Source organism: Salvelinus sp. IW2-2015, linkage group LG5, assembly GCF_002910315.2.
Source record: "Salvelinus sp. IW2-2015 linkage group LG5, ASM291031v2, whole genome shotgun sequence".
Classification (NCBI taxonomy): domain Eukaryota; kingdom Metazoa; phylum Chordata; class Actinopteri; order Salmoniformes; family Salmonidae; genus Salvelinus; species Salvelinus sp. IW2-2015.
The window spans coordinates 12766765-12788186 of record NC_036844.1 but is presented as its reverse complement, the minus strand read 5'-3'; the positions used below and the strand labels follow the sequence as shown (position 1 = coordinate 12788186).

The 21422-nt window shown below is 43.2% G+C and overlaps 1 protein-coding gene across 1 annotated transcript in view; it reads left to right on the top strand.

The window, feature by feature from the left end:
* LOC111963935 (microtubule-associated serine/threonine-protein kinase 3-like) overlaps positions 1 to 21422 on the top strand; it is a 181591-nt gene that overhangs the window by 145949 nt on the left and 14220 nt on the right. The window contains 12 exon segments of the mRNA XM_023987530.2: positions 1453 to 1514; positions 1604 to 1695; positions 2060 to 2268; positions 2532 to 2670; positions 3614 to 3746; positions 4020 to 4185; positions 9250 to 9351; positions 17315 to 17437; positions 17607 to 17719; positions 18442 to 18563; positions 18792 to 19000; positions 19225 to 19425. Coding sequence (XP_023843298.1) covers positions 1453 to 1514; positions 1604 to 1695; positions 2060 to 2268; positions 2532 to 2670; positions 3614 to 3746; positions 4020 to 4185; positions 9250 to 9351; positions 17315 to 17437; positions 17607 to 17719; positions 18442 to 18563; positions 18792 to 19000; positions 19225 to 19425 — 1671 coding nt within the window.

The following is a 21422-nucleotide window of genomic DNA, read 5'->3' as shown; positions in this document are numbered from 1 at the left end:
TGGAAACTCCCTCCAGCCATGCTTGCACCAATCCAATGATTTTTAAATGCATGAGTGGGGATTGAACGAGTGCAATCTTCTGGAGAAAGGTATAGAATCGTAACGCAGCCATTGTATTGTGGATCATCCAATCACTTGTCATGCTTTGTGTTCTCGAAGTCCCAGCTACATTGATGACCTGATGAAAATATGATAAATATAATTCTATGATAAGAGTATGATCCTAACACAGAATCTAGTTAACCCCAACCAGCTTCATCGGAACACTAAAGCCTACATTTTGAGAAAAGTAATTTCTCATTATTTATTAACTTGCACGTTCTGTTCCTCGTAAAACTCCCTCTGTAATGTACTGTGATAAAATACTACGATAAATTTAAAAAATCGTAATTATGTTGTGGATATTGGGGTCTTAACGTTTTGGAAGCACTGCTGGAGCAGAACATCTTATCAGTTTTTAGAGAATAATTACTTGTTTTACTGCAGTATAACTACTACAAAAGAACTAGTACTAGAAGTACTAGCTACCATTTCAGTATCCACAATGACCAAATTATTGCATCAGCATTAATGTAAATATTTTTTGCGAGGCTAATATAACCTGTCAGGCTAGTATTAAACACCAATGAAGAAGGTCTAAGACAAAGGTGATGTAGAGTAACATGTGTCCTGTACCGAACAGACTGCCATCCTAATGACTCTCCCTCTCAATTTAAACCCCAACGTTCATTCTGACTAATTAGAAACGAATGGTCTCCCTATAGAGCTGAAACAGTTCTACACACAGACTGGCTCACTAACCTCCGTCCTCATTTGCCAATGTCTCTCCACTCATTTCCCCTGGGCTTATCCCGTGTGTTTTCCTTGCCCAGTAGCCTGGAGTGTTGGAAGCAGCCTTCTAGGCAGGGACAGATGTTAAGTGGCATTGGAAATGGGTTTAGGGTCTCTGTGGGGACGACCGAACGACCCCCCCCCCCCCCCCCTCCTGATTCGCTACCTCCTGCTGTTCATACATCACTGATGGGTAGTGATGCACACACACGTGCATGTATATATGCACATACACATGCAAGACGCACACACATACGCAAAACACGAACGCACACACATACACTTGAGTGTTCTGGAGTTGTGGTTTTCTTAATGAATGTCCGACATGTGTTGCTGCCACTTCTGGTTTCCACCTCATTTCCTCTCGTTTAGGATTTCTCAGACTCAGCTTATTAGGTGGACAAAGTCAACAGATTGCTCTTTCTTAACTGCCATAAAAAAGAAAGTGTGTTAATATACAGTAATGTCAACTCCCTATAGGCTTTGACTAAATGTTGAGGTGTGTATATATAAGACATCTGGATTTAAAGGTCACTGTTTGGTGTTTGAAGGTGAAAATGCTGAAATTGCAAAGTCGAATGAAATGCTGACATGTTCTTTCTTTCTCTCTCTCTCCTACAGAAATTGCTCAGATGACCAGTTATGACAGTGGGATAGCGGAAACACCAGAGACAGATGACTCTGTGAGTATTCAGTATATTTTATTCAAGTTTTTAATTACAGGTTTGATGTCTTTCCGTACAATAAAGTTTCTCTACTCTCGTCCTCCCAGTCCCAGAGTCTGAGCGTGGCCCTACGATCCCGACGAAAGCCCTGCGAGATGGACTTTGAGATGACCAAACTCATCAGCAACGGAGCCTACGGGTGAGAGAAACTTCTCTGGTGTTAGTCAGGACGGTTATGATGGAATCCACACCTGTTTCAGCTGTCATTTAGGATTTGAATTGGATATGTGATTTGGATTTACTCACATTTTGTACTCATATTTTCAACCTTCAATTCATGGCCCTGTCCTTTTCTGTTCCTAAACCACAAATAAGTATATACCGCGGCACTTACATCATGTATTCCCTCTCCTACAGAGCTATGAATGTGTGATTTCAAGCCATCTTTACCACGTTTATGACTAACCGTGTCATTCTTTGTCTGACAGAGTAATGTATGGTTGATTTAACTTAGCCTTTGCTACTTTGTCGGACATATTGTCTCCTCTCTCTCTCTCTGACAGGGCTGTGTATCTGGTGCGCCATAAGGAGACCAAGCAGCGTTTTGCCATGAAGAAGATCAACAAACAGAACCTGATGCTGAGGAACCAGATCCAGCAGGCCTTCGTGGAGAGAGACATCCTGACCTTCGCTGAGAACCCCTTCGTGGTCTCCATGTACTGCTCCTTCCAGACGCGACGACACCTCTGCATGGTTATGGAGTATGTGGAAGGTAGCTAGCCTTTTCTTATTGTTTATTTGATTTTTTACGAACCCAAAACAGTGGAAGACAGAAAGCTGACACCAGGGGGGGGGATACACTGCTTTAGAAATACTGGTTCATGTTAATGTCCATCCCTATTCTTTATCAAATGCACTTTTTGGGTTGGGATTAATCATTAATAATTAAACATATGTTGAATGTACTTCATTGTAGTATATTTCAATGTCAGAATTAACTCAATAAACCAAGTATCTGTGTCTGTGTGCCATTAGGAGGTGACTGTGCCAACCTGCTGAAGAACATGGGTCCCCTGCCTGTGGACATGGCCAGGATGTACTTTGCTGAGACGGTCCTGGCTCTGGAGTACCTCCACAACTATGGCATCGTCCACAGGGATCTCAAACCAGACAAGTCAGTCTCTAATATCTCTATAGTAAAGTCAGCTAATGTCACCGAGAAGGTAGATAGATATAGCCTGGTCTCAGATCTGTTAGTGCTGACTTGTGATTTAAAAAATTAATATCTTCTTTCCAACATGTCACACTAACCAAGCAACAACAAATAAAACACCACATGTAAATACACATTGTTCGCTCTCCTCCTATTTTGTCACATTTCTATACTTTTCTTTGCATATCACAATTTAATCCTAACAAGAAATTGAAATACAAATGTTGCGTGTATGGGAGGGCTACAACGAAATTTAAAGAACGAGAAATAAATAGGTAATTAATATTCTGAAATGGTTAAGTTAGTCATAATATAGTTGCCAGCAATTTTTCATTATGTACATTATTTGTATAAATGTACATATTATTGATTGGTATATTGGTTTTGTATAAATCATTTTGTATCAATACCCATGATTATTATTGACATATTATAAATAAAATCTTCCCCCATTTTCATTCACACCGAGACAACTTCAAACTTGGCCCATTTGTTTTCATATTCCTTTATCTTTCCTTTTTTATTTACAAAAAAAAGATCACGTTTGACAGTGTTCATTGACAGTTTGAGCCGTTCTGCAAATAAGGGTGACTGCTCCTCTTTCCAGTGCCTTAAAATGACCATTTTAACAGAGTTAGTGACCTGAGCATGGAAGCGTTTGGTGTATTTTGACTGATGATCTTACCCCTTTTAAAATCGCCAGTCACTTGAGTGATCGATGTTATTGCGCCAATTGAGCGAGATTTTGTAGATTAGAGAGTTGTACAGTCACATAGTCACATGTAGAGGGTTGCAGATGTAATTGCAGGGTACAGTACGTTTCCTGAGCTCCAACAATGCCGGACACTATCTTCTGCCATTGGTATCCATGTTATGGTTTTCTCTCATTCTCTCCCTTCCCCAGTCTGCTGGTGACCTCCATGGGCCACATCAAGTTGACAGACTTTGGGCTGTCCAAGGTGGGCCTGATGAACATGACCACTAACCTGTACGAGGGACACATAGAGAAGGACGCCCGGGAGTTCTCTGATAAACAGGTACATTGTGTGGAGATGATTGACATTCTACCTACAGTATAAGCCAATCTTTCTTGCTCATTTATTTATTTTGGTAATTAAAACAAGACAGCAGAGAGAACCTGACATCTATGGTATCCAGTCTGAACACGGTTCGAAGTGTTCAGAAATTGGGTACCAACAGCTTTCAGGTTATTCTTTTTCCAATGTGACAATGTCCAGCCTCAACCTTTCACTAAAATATACTACTATTATAATGTGCCTATACCTGTTGCCTTCTGTCTGTGTCTGCAGGTGTGTGGGACCCCAGAGTACATTGCTCCAGAGGTGATCCTGAGACAGGGCTATGGGAAGCCTGTGGACTGGTGGGCTATGGGCATCATCCTCTATGAGTTCCTGGTCGGCTGCGTACCCTTCTTTGGAGACACACCAGAAGAACTGTTTGGGCAGGTCATCAGCGGTCAGTCTAACTCTCTTCTCTCCTTTTGATTTGACTTATGGGGCGAATCCTAAGTTCCAATGGAGTTGAATTTGCACTTAACATTGACATCGATGCATAACTAAGTAGGACAAAAATATGCAGGCCTTAATGGTATTATCTAATTATTCCGTATGGAATTAGATGGTGCCAATCTTTCCGATTCATTTGGGATTAAGGCATGTAATGCACAAAACAGATGGTGTGTGGGGGGGGTGGATTCAGCTTGACATGAGACATACATTTTTTCTAGTTTTTGATAACTCTATGATAGTTTACAGAGAACCCAAGTGTTCCCTCTATTCTATGTTAATGAATGTGGTGCCATGACAGATTTGGTGTGCTCTCCATCATGGCAGGCCAGAGGGACACAGTGTTAATTAAAGGGCTCTGAACACACTGAGCTGAATGCCACGCTGCTCAGGCCTGAGGGCCACCGTGCATATTCATGCTTCACTCCCAAATTTGATGAAAATGGGAGGGAAATGGCGCCAAAGAGACATCCGTGGAATGGCGCAGTCTATACTGGTGTGGCGTGTGCTGCTATTTTTCAACTTTTGCGAACAGGCTACACTTGTCAAACACACATGAACACACAGACACATGGAGATACACACACAAAACTGGAAAACACAGATGTTTTGATCACATACAGTACCTTCAGAAAATAGTCATACCCCTTGACTTATTTGACATTTTATTGCGTTACAGCCTGAATTCAAAAGGGATTAAATTGCTTGTTTTTTCTCACACACAGTACCCCATAATGACAAAGTGAGATGTTTTTAGACATTTTTGCTAAATTATTGAAAATGAAATATTTCATTTAAATAAGTATTCCCACCCTTTGCTATGACACTCCAAATTGAGCTCAGGTGCATCCAATTTCCTTTGATCATCCTTGAGATGTCACTAAAACTTGATTGGAGTCCACCTGTGGCCAATTCAATTTTTTGTACTCGATTTAAAAAGAAACACACCTGTCTATATAATGTCCCACAGTTGACAGTTCATGTAAAAACAGAAACTATACTATGAAGTCCAAGGATCCAGTGGTGGAAGTACTCAATTGTCATACTGGAGTAAAAGTAAAGATACCTTAATCCACAATGACTCAAGTAAAAGTGAAAGTCACCCAGTAAAATACTACTCGAGTAAAAGTCTAAAAGTATTTGGTTTTAAATATACTTAAGTATCAAAAGTAAATGGAATTGCTAAAATGTACTTAAGTATCAAAAGTCAAAGTAAAACTATTTCAAATTCCTTATATTAAGCAAACAAGACGGCACGATTTTCTTTTTTTCTCTTTTTATTGACTGATATCCAGGGGCACACACCAACACTCAGACATAATTTACAAACAAAGCATTTGTGTTTAGTTATTCCGCCAGATCAGAGGCAGTAGGGATGACCAGGGATGTTCTCTTGATAAGTGTGTGAATTCAACCGTTTTCCTGTCAAAATATATCACGTACTTTTCGGTGTCAGGGAAAATGTATGGAGTAAAAAGTAAATTATTTTCTTTAGGAATGAAGAAAAGTAATGTACAGATACCCCAAAAAACTACTTAAGTACAGTAGTACTTTAAAGTATTTTTACATAAGTACTTTACACTACTGCATATATATGGGGAAGGGTATACAACAATTTCTAGAGTGTTGAAAGTTTCCAAGACCACAGTGGTCATTGTGAAATGGAAAAGATATGGAACTACCCAGACTCTACCCTGACCAAACGGGCAAGAAGGACCTTGGTCAGGGAGGTGACCAAGAATCCAATGACCAATCTGACAGAGCTACAGAGTTCCTTGGCTGAGATGGGAGAACCTGCCAGAAGGACAACAGTCTCTACAGCACTTCACCAATCTGGGCTTTATGGGAGAGTGGCCAGACGGAAGTCACTCCTCAGAAAAAGGGCACATGACAAAAAGGAACGTGAGAGACTGAGAGCATAAGGCAAAAGATGTTGTGGTCTGATGAGACAAAAATGTAACTCTTTGGCCTGAATGCAAAGCCCTGTCTGGAGAAAACCAGGCACACCTCATCACCTGTCTAACACCATCCCTGCCGTGAAGCATGGTGGTGGCAGCATCATGCTATGAGGATGGGATGTTTTTCAGCGGCAAGGACTGGGAGACTGGTAAGGATAGAGGAAACGATCAATGGAGTCGAATACAGCAAAATCCTTGATGAAAACCTGCATCAGAGTGCAAACAACCTTAGACTGGGGCGAAGACTTACATTTCAACAGGACAATGACCCCAACCATACAGCCAAGGCAACGCTGGAATGGCTTCAGAACAAAAATGTGAAAGTCCTTGAGTGGCTCAGCCAAAGCCCAGACTTGAATCCCATTTGAAGGTCTGTGGAAAGACTTGAATATTGCTGTTTACCACCGCTCCCCACCTAACTTAACAGAGCTTGAGAAAATCCGCAAGGAAGGATGAATGTGAGAAAATCCCCAAATGCAGATGTGCAACGCTGATACAAACATACCCAATACGACTTAAAGCTGTAATCGCTGCCAAAGATGCTTCTTGACTCAGGGGTGTGAATACTTCTATAAATTCGATATTTCGTTTTCAATGAATTTGCTAAAATGTATAAAAAATGTTTTCACTTTGACATTATGGGGTGTGTACGTGGGTGAGAATAAAAAAAAAAATATTGAATCAATTTTGAATTCAGCCTGTAACACAATAAAATGTGACCGAGAGGCTCGATTCGGTCTTTTGTAGCAAAATTTGAAATGGTGTTCTTTACATCGTACAAATGTTTATGTTAAAATGTTATGTCATACACTACCGTTGAGGAACAATGGTAGTGTGCTTTGAAAGTTGATAAACTTGTAACCACACTTTTGAGAAAATGGCCCTTGAATGTTTTAGTACCTACTGGAGAGCTCTTCTTTATCTACACCTATTCAGCATCGTTCACAACTTCTTAGGTTTCAGCCCCACCCATCTCTTTAAGGATTCACATGTGAGGCTATGTACTAAACAACTAGATATTTCAAGACTAAAGGCTGGCTTATACTACGGGTGTATTCGTTAATTTAATCAGAGTGTGCTCTGGGCGTTCGTATACTCAGAGCGTTGTCAGATTGTCTGTTCGTAAATTCAGAGCGTTTCGTTCTCGGAGCCTTTGGAGCGCACACTGGATGCTCTGGCCGAGGAGAAGGGTTGATCCGAGGGTTCTGACTAACAGCAGTCAAGCACCCAAGCTAACTGGCTAACGTTGGCTGACTTGCTAGCTACTTCCAGACACAAATGAGAGAACTCTCTGACCATTTTACTCACTCTAGCAGAACTTGTTAGGCTGTTTTTATGTTAGGCTGTTTTTATGTTATCTAGAGCGTTGGTGACTGCTGCTGGCAACAAATGAATGACATTTTTACGGCAACGATTAGTGACACCGGCCATATTCAGTGGGTGTTGAGCGTTCGTAAGTTATTCTGCGCTCTGGCACACTGACGGGAGTGCTCTGAAATCGGAGTAGATGGCCAGAGTGAATTTATCAGCTACGTCTATCGACAGTTGTTGCAGTGACATCATGAACATTCTATTGAAATAGTTACTTGCATAGTGGAGTCTTTTGTTTAGACTTGTAGCTAGCTAGCAAGCTAAACAATTAATCATAATCCCATCTCATAACGTTACTACCCTGCATGAATCTGCAGGTAGATAACCAACCAGGTTAAATTTTAGCTAGCTTACATTAGGCTATAACTAGCAATGCAAATGGCTCAGAGATATGAATAATATTACTACACAGATCATACATGTAACATTAGCTAGCTAGCCAGCCAGCTAATGTTAGCTAGCTAGATAACAGTACACTTTAACTTGAAATGAAAACGACTTTCTGACAAAATGAGAAATGTGTAATATCTGAAAATGTAGCTAGCTAGACTATCTTACCCGTAAACATGGATGAACGCTTCTCCCTCTCTCTCACGGATGCCATGGTTACCCTTAGTTTGAAGACGTAATCCGGAGACAGGTATTTTATACAACAGTTCTCTTTTTGACTCTGTCTGCATATTTGCAATCAAACGCCAGAATTATCTCCATCTTCTTAGCTATCATACTCTAATTCCACTGATTTCAAAACTCAGTCATCCAGAAAGTGGAGAGCAACACTTATGCAGTTCTACTACGTGATATCTTTCAAAAAAGCAGATTAGAAAGGATTACCTACATGTACTGACCAGCTCATGTTATAGACAGCAGCGAGCTACATGGCAGACCAATTAGAACTCATCACTCGGCATGTCGAGCCTACACATTATCTCAGCCGATCATGGCTGGCGGGATGGTTGTTGTCTTTTTCTGTGGCTAAACCAACTAGGCTCGTAATTTAATAATTTAATTAATATTTACAGATGGCATACAAGTTTATTATTAAGGCACATGAAGTTCACATGTTCCAGAAGGCATTTCTGCCTAAAAACGCATTTTGATAATAAAAATAAATAAGAAAATGACGCTCCTGTGAAGTAGTGATTCGCGACATACGCCTAGTTTCCTGAAACGAGTCACGTGGATAAGTCGAAGGGTATGAATACTTTCTGAAGGCATTGTAATTATAAAAATGTTTCAGACCTGGATAATACATATTATTCCAGTACTGGAGAACAGACAATCATGAATTTCATATCTCATCCTTGAGGGAGGGAAGATCGCCAATTTCCACATTCAATGGTGTGAATAACAATATGCCCTTTTGTCTGAGGAAACTCTCAATGACATGCATTAATCAGATTGACTGTGGGACTGTTAACTGTGGCTAACTGCTAACTCAGTATGTGTTGTCTATGGGGTGCTGTTAATAACTTCTTGCTAACTCCGTATGTGTTGTCTAAGGAATATTGCTAATGGCTAGCTAACTCAGTGTGTGTTTCTATGGGATATTGCTAACGGCTAGTCAACTCAGTTTGTTTTTTTGTGTGGGATATTGTTGCTAACTTCTAGCTAACTCTGTATGTGTTGTCTGTGGGATAATGCTAAGTACTAACTAACTAACTGAGTGTGTTGTCGTTTCCAAGATGAGATCAACTGGCCGGAAGGAGAAGATGCTCCCCCTGCCGACTCCCAGGAACTCATCACCCTGCTACTCAGACAGAACCCTCTGGAGAGGATGGGAACAGGTAGGCACACGTTGTGCACAACACATGCCACATACAAATACCTTTTTCACTCTACCAAACCAAGCCAAGCTGTACTGGGCTGGCCTGGTTTCACATCCACCAAGCAGATTACAGTTCGGGTCGGCCCCATATTTATGTGAGTCAGGCAAAAGATTGGATTTATTGGGGCTACGTTTAGTTTGTTGAAACTCAGCACAGGGTACAGGAAAGGAAAGGTTTTCTATTATTAGAGGTTGAAGGTGTTCAAAGGTTTACTAACAGTTATGACCTACCAGGGAGCATTCTCTTCCCCTCAGTTAAAACTGTCCAGGTACAGACAGTGGTTATTGTCATAACTCTCTTGGTGCCTTTTCAGCACAGCCCATTATTTAAAGATACAAGGCTGGACAAATGGGATCAAACAAATGGGCGGAACAGTTTATCACATAACCCCGCTGCCTCACCTTTTCCTTTCCCCAATTACAATAATTCCTCCCGGGCCGCCTCGAATGTCGACCCGGGCAAGGTCACGCATCTTCAGCGTCTGCGAATCATAAACATTGCCCTGACCTGAGATGATGCCACGGGCTCCCCACCGTGTCTTAAATGGCACCCTATTTGCTATATAGGGCTCTGGTCAAAAGTAGTGCACCATGAAGGGAATAGGGTGCCATTTGGGACGTAGCCTTTGTCTCCTGCACAGCAGGCTATACAGGACTGTATTCATCAGATCCAGAGGTTGGGGTCAAACTATTCATCGGCGGCCCTCCGTCTCTTCCACAAAGGTCACCGGCAGGAAATTGCACTGCATAATTAATGGCCGGTGATGTCACTTTTGGGTGCTGGCCAATAAAAAAGAGAGGATGAAATGTTAGCGTCTGCATTTCCTTTTGTGTTGGGGCAGTGGCACCTCTGTCCAATGTCAACTTTTGTCTTGAATGGAGCGGAAGTGTGTATGTTGGTACTTGCAGGAGGCCTATGTGTGCAAGATATCTATAAATCAAATCAAATCAAATTTTATTAGTCACATACACATGGTTAGCAGATGTTAATGCGAGTGTAGCGAAATGCTTGTGCTTCTAGTTCTGACAATGCAGTAATAACAACAAGTAATCTAACCTAACAATTCCACAACTATACCTTATACACACAAGTGTAAAGGGATAAAGAATATGTACATAAAGATATATGAATGAGTGATGTACAGAACGGCATAGGCAAGATGCAGTAGATGGTATAGAGTACGGTATATACATATGAGATGAGTACTGTAGGGTATGTAAACATAAAGTGGCATAGTTTAAAGTGGCTAGTGGTACATGTATTACATAAAGATGCAAGATGCAGTAGATGATATAGAGTACAGTATATACATATACATATGAGATGGGTAATGTAGGGTATGTAAACATTATATTAAGTGGCATTGTTTAAAGTGGCTAGTGGTACATTTTTACATAATTTCCATCAATTCCCATTTTTAAAGTGGCTGGAGTTGAGTCAGTATGTTGCAGCGGCCGCTAAATGTTAGTGGTGGCTGTTTAACAGTCTGATGGCCTTGAGATAGAACTGTTTTTTCAGTCTCTCGTCCCTGCTTTGATGCACCTGTACTGACCTCGCCTTCTGGATGATAGCGGGTGAACAGGCAGTGGCTTGGGTGGTTGTTGTCCTTGATGATCTTTATGGCCTTCCTGTGACATCGGGTGGTGTAGGTGTCCTGGAGGGCAGGTAGTTTGCCCCCGGTGATGCGTTCTTCAGACCTCACTACCCTCTGGAGAGCCTTACGGTTGTGGGCGGAGCATTGCCGTACCACGGTGATACAGCCCGACAGGATGCTCTCGATTGTGCATCTGTAGAAGTTTTGTGATGGCTTTTGGTGACAAGCCGAATTTCTTCAGCCTCCTGAGGTTGAAGAGGCGCTGCTGCGCCTTCTTCACAACGCTGTCTGTGTGGGTGGACCAATTCAGTTTGTCCGTGATGTGTACACCGAGGAACTTAAAACTTTCCACCTTCTCCACTACTGACCCGTCGATGTGGATAGGGGTGCTCCCTCTGCTGTTTCCTGAAGTCCACAATCATCTCCTTTGTTTTGTTGACGTTGAGTGTGAGGTTATTTTCCTGACACCACACTCCGAGGCCCTCACCTCCTCCCTGTAGGCCGTCTCGTCGTTGTTTGTAATCAAGCCTACCACTGTAGTGTCATCCGCAAACTTGATGATTTTGAGTTGGAGGCGTGCATGCCACGCAGTCGTGGGTGAACAGGGAGTACAGGAGAGGGCTCAGAACGCACCCTTGTGGGGCCCCAGTGTTGAGGATCAGCAGGGTGGAGATGTTGTTACCTACCCTCACCACCTGGGGGCCCCGTCAGGAAGTCCAGGACCCAGTTGCACAGGCGGGGTCGAGACCCAGGGTCTCGAGCTTGATGACGAGTTTGGAGGGTACTATGTGTTAAATGCTGAGCTGTAATCGATGAACAGCATTCTCACATAGGTATTCCTCTTGTCCAGATGGGTTAGGGCAGTGTGCAGTGTGGTTGCGATTGCGTCGTCTGTGGACCTATTGGGTCGGTAAGCAAATTGGAGTGGGTCTAGGGCAGGGGTGTCAAGTCAAATGGACGGAGGGCCAAATAAAAAAAATTGCTACAAGCCGAGGCCGGACTGTTCGAATGTTCATTGAAAATTTTTAAATGACGCATATAGTCTAGTGAACCTAATTAACCTACTGAAAACTAACAAATATATTCCAATATGATCAGATAAATAAAGCAATATTTTCTTATGGCTCTGTCATAATCTTTATTTTACAGACACAAAAGACAAATTTCTTTTATATAAAAATCCCCATATACATGAACATAAATGAAAGAAACCGGTATTCAAGGCACCATCAGTAGCCATATTTCTATTTTAGCAAAAGTGGGCTAAATTTACTTCAAAGAAAAAAACAATAATAGCAATTTTCTATCACCACTCAACTGAAATATTTTTAAAATATAATTGGATTGAAATACAATAAAATAAAGTGCAAAAATCTATTAATCAAAACAACACTTTGTTTAAGGAGAAGTAACATGCAGTGAAAACAAATATTAAACTTGAACTTTTAAACTTGAACTGAGTAAAAACTCTAAATATGTGATTGCACAGTAATGTTCACTTGTTTGAGGTTGAGGGTGATACTTGGTGGTGTCCCATCTTTTCCACAAGTTCATCAATGTTCGGGGTAAGGCTCTGAGCTGAGGAAATCCTCAGAATTGAGTGAGGTGTTCAGCAGTAAGTCGACTTCTGTGTGTAGTTTTGTTCAAGTTCATCAAAGAAAACAGTTGTTCACACAGGTATGTGCTGCCAAACATAGACAACGTTTGAGCAGCCTGGATGCGCAGCTGGGGCATTTGTCGGAGGAAACGGGCGAACTCCGCAGCACCCACTGCCGCATATTTTGCCCTCAGTGCATCATTGCATTGGAGGTCAATCAACTCCATTTGGAGGTTTGGTGGTGAGCTTTCCACGTCAACAGCAAATGGGTTACCGAGCAGTTCCAACCTGCTTTTTTGTGCTTCAAGTCAGCAAATCGGCGTCGAAAGTCAGCGGCAAGCATACCTATTTTATCAGCCAACTGTGCGCTCGGGAACGCACTGGTAAGAGCTTCTCTTCAGGTCTGGCAGCTGGGAAAGTGGCTCAAATTTTCTTTCCGCATCTGCGTCTCCCACAGAGTCAGTTTGGTTTAAATGCCTTCACTGTACGTACATATCAAGAGATGACATGATCCCGACCCTGCAGCTGCAAGTTCATTGCATTCAGATGACTCGTAATGTCACACAGAAAAGCCATTTCACACAGAAACATTTCGTCTCGGATTGTGTTGTGTCTTTCCCTTTGCTGTCCAAGAACAGACAATCTCCTCACGAAGCTCAAACATCTTTGAAGCACCTTTCCCTGGCTTAGCCATCGCACCTCTGTGTGATAAGGCAAATCACATGCTCCGTTTCTAACTCCGTCAGAAATGCCTTGAACTGCGGTGATTCAAACCTTGGCTCTGATAAAGTTAACTGTGCGCGTGATGATGCTCATTACATGCTCCATTTCAAGGCTTTACCGCACAACGCTTCCTGGTGTATATACAATGAAAGCTGTCAGCTCACCTGTCGCGTTTTCCTCTTGCATCTTTCCCGTATCTTCGCCACCAGTCCGCTCCTGTGTCCACACATCGCAGGTGCTCCGTCGTTGTCAAAACCCAGAGTTTTCCCAAGGCAGCTCCATCTCATTTACACATCTTGACACCTCTTCATACAAATCATGCCCCGTAGTTGTGCCATGCATAGGACGTAAAGCCAAAAACTCCTCTGTCACGCTTAGGCTGGAGTCCACTCCGCGGATGAAAATTGACAACTGGCAATGTCAGAAATGTCGGTCTCTCATCCACACCAAGAATATGCAATGAAATCTTTTCCCTTTTTCACAAGCTGCTCTTTTAGATTGATGGACAACTGGTCTATCTCTCGGCAATGGTGTTTCTGCTCAGACTCACATTTAAAAAGAGTTGCCTTTTTTCTGGGCAAACTTCGTCACAAACTTTAATCATGCAGTTTTGAATAATCCCCCTCGTAAATGCCGGGCTGATTTTAGCGATCTCTTCTGCCAAAAAAAAAACTGGCTTGACAGCAGCCTGCCTTGTATTTGGCTTTTTTGAACAGAGCCTGTCGAGATTTGAGGCCTCGTTTTAATTCCTCTGCCTTTGTAGCCTTGTTCCAGTCCATATTCTTGTTTTTTGTCCGCGTGTTTCTTTCATAATGTCGTCTCAGATTATACTCTTTCAGTACGCCACACTTTTCCACACAGAAAACACAACAGGTTTCCAGCTACCTCCGTGAACATATACTCCGACTCCCACCTTGTTTGAAACCCCCGGTTCTCAGTGTCCACCTTCCGTTTTGCCATTTTTGATGGTATCTGAAAGTTAATTTTACTGTGATGCTGACGACTGCTGTGCCAATAAATATTAAATGAAGCAGCCTACTGCTCGGTGCGTCACCGTTGCATTGTGGGAAATGTAGTATTGGTGCGTGTAAAAGATCTGCGGGCTCCGGCTTGCTGCGGTCTGCGGGCGCGTTCTAATAATAAATCAAGATCATCCCAGGCCGTAAAAAACCCTTCTCCGGCCGGATGTGGCCCGCGGGCCTTGACTCTGACATATGTGGTCTAGGTGTCCCGGTAGGGTGGAGGTGATATGGGCCTTGACTAGTCTCTCAAAGCACTTCATGATGACGAAGTGAGTGCTACGGCGGTATCGTTTAGCTCAGTTACCTTAGCTTTCTTGGGAACAGGAACAATGGTGGCCCTCTTGAAGCATGTGACAGCAGACTGGGATTAAGGATTGATTGATATGTCCGTTAAACACACCAGCCAGCTGTCTGCGCATCTCTGAGGACGCGGCTGGAATGCCGTCTGGCCTGCAGCTTTCGAGCTTAACACGTTTAAATGTTTTACTCACCTCGCTGCATGAAGGGAGAGCCCGCAGGTTTTGGTAGGGCCGTGTCAGGTGCACTGTATGTCCTCAAGCGGGCAAAAAAGTTATTTAGCCTGTCTGGAGCAAGACACCTGGTCCGCGACGGCTGGTTTTCTTTTGTAATCCGTGATAGACTGTAGACCCTCCACATACCTCTTTGTCTGAGCTGTTGAATTGCGACTCTATTTTGTCTCTTACTGGACTTAGCCTGTTTGATTGCCTTGCGGAGAGAATAGCTACACTGTTTGTATTCGGTCATGTTTCCGGTCACCTTGCCCTGGTTAAAAGCAGTGGTTCGCCGCTTTCAGTTTTTCACGCGAATGCTGCCGTCAATCCACGGTTTCTGGTTTGGGAATGTTTAATCGTTGTGTGGTACACATCGTCAATGCACTTCCTAATGAACTCGCTCACCGAATCAGCATATTCGTCCATGTTGTTGTTGACGCAATGCGGAACATATTCCAAATCCGCGTGATCGAAGCAGTCTTGAAGCGTGAATCAGATTGGTCGGACCAGCTTGAAAGACCTGAGCGGCAGACTTGTGTTTTAGTTTCTGTTTGGAGGCTGGAATCAACAAAATGGAGTCCTGGTCAGCTTTTGCCGAAAGAGGCGGGGAGGGCCTTATATGACGTCGCGGAAGTTAGTAAACAATATCCAGGTTTTACCAGCCCTGGTAGCACAATCGATATGCTGATAGAATTTAGGAGTTTTGTTTTTAGATTAGCCTTGTTAAAATCCCCAGCTACGATGAATGCAACCTCAGTGTGTGTGGTTTCCAGTTACAAAAGAGTCAGATAAAGTTCGTTCAGGGCATCGATGTGTCTGCTTGGGGGGAATATATACAGCTGTATTATAGAAGAGAAATTCCCTTGGTAGATAATGCGGTCGACATTTGATTGTGAGGAGTTCTAGATCAGGTGAACAGAATGACTTGAGTTCCTGTGTGTTGTTATGATGATCAACCACAGTCTCGTTAATCATAAGGCATACCCCCCGCCCTCTTCTTACCAGAAAGATGTATGTTTCTGTCGGCGCGATGCGTGAAGAAACCAGCTGGCTGCACCGACTCCGTTAGCGTCTCTTGAGTTAGCCATGTTTCCGTGAAGCAGAGCACGTTGCAATCCCTGATGTCTCTCTGGAATGTTACCGTGCTCGGATTTCATCAACCTTATTGTCAAGAGACTGGACATTGGCGAGTAGTATGCTAGGGAGTGGAGCGCGATGTCCCGTCTCCGAAGCCTGACCAAGAGACCGCTACGTTTGCCCTTTTACGGCGTCGCATAGGTCCCCGGCTGGGATCAGATCCATTGTATTGGGTGAAGGCAACACTGGATCCGTTTCGGTAAAGTCATATTCCTGGTTATAACGATGGTGAGTACTGTAATCGTATATTCAGTAGTTCTCCCGACTGTATGTAATGAAACCTAAGATTACCTGGGGTACCGATGTAAGAAATAACACATAAAAAACAAAATACTGCATATTTCCAAGGAACGCAAGCGAGGCGGCCATCTCGGTCGGCGCCATCTTTTCAAATCTTTTCTTTATCTATGTCCATCTCTGTGAGTCTGTTGTGTATGCAGAGGTGGAAAAGTACCCATTGTCATACTTGAGTAAAAGTAAAGATACCTTAATAGAAATGACTCGAGTGAGAGCATCACTCGAGTGAGTGAAAATACTACTTGAGTAAAAGTCTAAAAGTATTTTGTTTAAATATACTTAAGTATCAAAAGTAAAAGTACAAATCATTTAAAATTCCTTATTAAGCAAACCAGATGGCGCCTTTTCTTGTTTTTTGTATTTTCCGGAAAGCCAGGGGCACACTCCAACACTCAAACATCATTGTGTGTTTAGTGAGACCGCCAGATCAAAGGCAGTAGAGATGCCAGATGTTCTCTTGATAAGCGTGTGAATTGAACACTTTTCCTGTCGGCTCAGCATTCAAAATGTAACAAATATTTTGGGTGTCAGGAAAATTATGGTGTAAAAGTAAATTATTTTCATTAGGAATGTAGTTAAGTAAAAGTAGAAATTGTCAAAAATACATAGTAATACAGATCAGATACAACACAAAACTACTTAAGTCGTACTTTAAAGTATTTTTTATTAAGTACTTTACACCACGTGTGTTTACAGTGCATTCAGAAAGTATTCAGACCCCTTGACTTTTTCCACATTTTGTTACGTTACAAGCTTATTCTAAAATGGATTAAAAAAAAAATCCCCCTCATCAATACGCCATAATGACAAAGCTAAAAACAAAAAAACATAGCACATTTACATAAGTATTCAGACCCTTTACTCAGTACTTTGTTGAAGCACCTTTGGCAGCGATTACAGTCTCGAGTCTTCTTGGGTATGACGCTACAAGCTTGGCACACCTGTATTTGGGGAGTTTCTCCCATTCTTCTCTGCAGATCCTCTCAAGTTCTGTCAGGTTATGTGTCTGTTCATAATGTGTTTGTGCATCCTTCCTTAGGCGGTGCGTATGAGGTGAAGCACCACAAGTTCTTCCACACTCTGGACTGGGACAGTCTGCTGAGACAGAAGGCTGAGTTCATCCCTCAGCTGGAGTCAGAGGACGACACCAGCTACTTCGACAGTGAGTCCAGTCTACTTCCTGCACTTAAAAAGTACAGTTATCTATACTATAGAATACAGCTACTTCGACAGTGAGTCTAGTCTACTTCCTGCTCTTAAAAAGTACAGTAATCTATACTAGAGAATACAGCTGCTTCGAAAGTGAAAGTGAAAGTTTTTTCCCTCCACAGCTCGATCAGATAGGTACCATCACCTGGAGACGGAGGAGGAGGAGGATATGAATGATGAAGACTTCAATGTGGAGCTACGACAGTTCTCCTCCTGCTCTCACAGGTTCTCCAAGGTGTGTTCTCTTTCTTTCTCTTTCTTTCTCTCGCTCTATTTCGCTCTTTCTCTCACTCGATAAGTTACAAAGCATTCACTCAAAGCATCACTGCTCGCACACTTCCATATCACTCCTTATGATGGAAAGCCAATTTTGGATCAATGAGGTCGTTACCTTAAACAGAAAATGATTGTAGTTCAAACCAACATCTGGAAAGCTTTCAGTGTTAACTCAACATGTAAGATTTCATATGGAACAGACTTTGTTTGCTCCATAAAACATGCTCTGCATCTTTACCCCAACCCCCTACAGCATGTAATGTAAATCTCAGCTTTGCATAAATGTTCTGCTGCAAATCAGATCTATTTTGGGAGAACGTAGAACACAATGCCAACACGTGCGCGTTGTTGTGCTGCATTGCAGTATGCTCTGCCTCTGAAAACAATGTGCCTTCGAAGGCAGGAGAATGGCAGTTTTTGTTCCGTGATCCACCGCGACCCACCAGTTTGTAGTGCACAGCCTAGCAGTCTAAGCAGTGGCTGCTGCCGCTATTTTGGAATCACTGCCTGTTTTCTATAGTATCAAGGTCTGTCCCAACTTTTTCATACTATGAATGGATATATTTATGAGTGATGTGTTTGTGTACAGTAGTTTCTTTCCTCTATGAGGACAGTCTGTAAGGTCTCTGTCTGTGTGTCTGTCCCTGCATGTGTTGGTCTCTCGGTCTGTGTGGTGTGTAGGTGTACAGCAGCTTGGACCTGTCCCGTGGCCAGCTGGAGGAGAAGGGCGAGACAGAGGAGAAGAAGAGTGAGAGCTCTCTGACTGTGGACTCTCTGAGCTGGACACCGGAGTTCACTGAAATGTACGCTCCACAATATCCCTTCTGTTACACTCAAACTCTGATTAATGACCATCTATTGTTTTCACACACCTTTTGGTTCACCATTCATTCAGTTCTCATCACCATTACACTTGCAATGCAAAACCCAATTAGTCAGTACAACAATTATAATAGAGTAAACTAGTATGTTTTGAATGTTTATTTTCTGAGGGTGGTTGATATTTACCCATTTCCATTTTCTCCCCTCAGGCACTCCCTGTCCCGATCCTCGGACACAGAGAGCACTAGCATGGGCCTTCGCCCCCCCGGCCTGCTCCCCAAGTTTGCTATCTCGGCCGAGGATGGAGATGAGGAGTCCCTGGTCCTGGGGGACCCCAGCAAGGTGGCCTTCTCCATCGGAGAGGACGAGGCTGACGCAACCACCCCCGGGAGCACCCACAGCGGGGCTACTCTCTCTGGTATGGAGGCCTGGGCCTAGAGCACTGGTTAGAGCTGGTAGAATATGTAGGGATAATGCTAGATATGGGCATCATGTTGGGTGTTTAAGACTGTGGGTTCAAATGGTATTCAAAAGCAAAAAAAGTTATAATATGGTTCAATGTTTTTAATGTGCTTGACTGTAACAAAAACATGTATGGAACATTTTGGACATAATTGTACCCTGTTCTTCTTTGGTCTGTAGGTAGTTTCTCAGAGCACCTGGACCCGCTTCCTTCCAGGGGTGAGGGCGTAGACAGCCCTGACTCCTCCTCCAAGACCCCCATGGACCTGGGAGGCCAGCATGCCGGCCTGCGGCCTGATAGACATGGAGAGAAGCATGGTGTTGTTGCCAAAGTCCCCAAGTCTGTCTCAGCCAGTGCCCTCTCCCTCATGATCCCTGGAGGTGAGTCAGACGATACACACACCCTACCCCTGCGATCTCCAGCATTTCGATTTAAGGATGGTTAAAGAGCAATGAGAGGCCATTAGATCTGTGTGAAATGGGCCCGGCTGCTGCTGGGAAGAGGCTACAGTTTATGGAGTGGCTATATATGCAGTAGCACAGAAGAGGAGCCTGTAACTGAGGTAGTAGCTGAGAAAAACACCCCCTAAGGGTAAATCCCTCATGTCTCACTCCCAGCAGTGGCACAGTGATTCCAGGCTGTATAGGAACAGCTGGCTACTGAGGGGAGAGCTACAGGAAGACAGATCAATAGAAATGACAATAGCGCTCTTTGTATGCGTGTCTTGTGTTTTAACCTTTAAATGAACCTCCACTGGGTATTTTGGTTTGAAGAATTGGAAAATTCACCCTATAAAATTAGCATAAAAATTGATGGTGTGCTATATAAAAACGTCTATGGCAACATTTATTTTGCTCTCACAATGTATCTGGCACATTGCCAGATTAGTCCCTTGATTGTATCACAATGACCATATTATTTCCCCAAGTAATAATGCCCTTCATTAATGTGTCTCTTAGTGGTACAGATATCATTAGAATTGTGTTTCTCATTGTTCCAGATATCTTAAAGGCCGACTTTGTGATATTTACAGACGTTTTTAGTCATTTCAAATGATAATCTATATTTGTCTGTCTTGTTCCAGATATCTTTGGGGTGTCCCCACTGGCCAGCCCCATATCCCCCTACTCTCTCTCCTCTGACCCTTCCTCTCGTGACTCCTCACCCAGCCGAGACTCCTCCCTCGGCGTCATCAACCCTAGGCATCCAATCATCATCCACAGCTCGGGGAAGAAATTTGGCTTTACGCTGCGGGCCATCCCGGTGTACGCATGCGATCGTGATGTCTACACTGTCTACCACACAGTCTGGGTAAGAACTTTACTTTGATTTACTGACTTTATTGTCCCCATGAGGAAATGTTGTTGCAGTGTCATGTACACGTTTAAATACAAAACAAATTCACAATACAACTTTCATAATGGATACATACCAATAAAAATAGAATAGCCTGCTGGCCTTACTGGGTCGATAGGAACATTAGCCCGAGCTGTTTCGGAGGGATATCACACCTGGCACAAATTATTGTCTAGTTCTGTTTTTCTTGCCGGGGGGTGCCCTATACCTGCACCCAGAGGGGAGTAGTTCAAAGTCTGGGTACAGGGGGTGGCTTGGGCCTGAAATGACAGTTCACCAGCCCCCCATACACATGTTCCAGTGTCCCCCAGACGATTCACCAGCCCCCCATATACTGTGTCTTGCTGAGGGCCCTGACCATAAAGATCTGATACAGGCCTGTCTAATCCCTCAGCATATTTATCTGGCTGACTCTGGCATTCCCAAACCAATGAAAGATTTGTAAAACAGAGTCGGTTTAGTACAGTCAACCTTAAAAGATCCCAGCTTTTTGAGAAAGTACAGTCTCAGGTCTGTACATTTACGCCACTGAAGCTTGTTGTCCAAGAGGACACCCAGATATTTGTATTCCTCTACATCTCTATGTTCTGACCTCTGATAGATGTTGCAGAGGTAGGTGTTGTACGCTTCCTGAAGTCTATGCACATCTCTTTGGTCTTATTGGTATTGAGGACCAAGTGTGATTCATCACACCACTCTACAAAGTAATTTAGGACCGGGCCATGGTGTTCCTCGTCATCATGCAACAGGCTGATCAAGGCAGTGTCATCAGCGAACTTAACGAGGTGTCTGTCAGGATGGGAACTAGTACAACTATTAGTGTACAGGAAGGGGGACTAAACACTTCCCTAAGGAGAGCCTTTGTTGGTGGTGCGTATGTCCGACAGGTGGGGGACCTACTTTGACCCGCTGTGACTTCTGGCTCAGGAAGTCCAACAGCCACAAAACCAGCCCCCCAATCTAAGGAGAAGTCCCTTATGAGTCTCTGTGCCAGAATGTAAGGCTAGATTGTGTTGGAAGG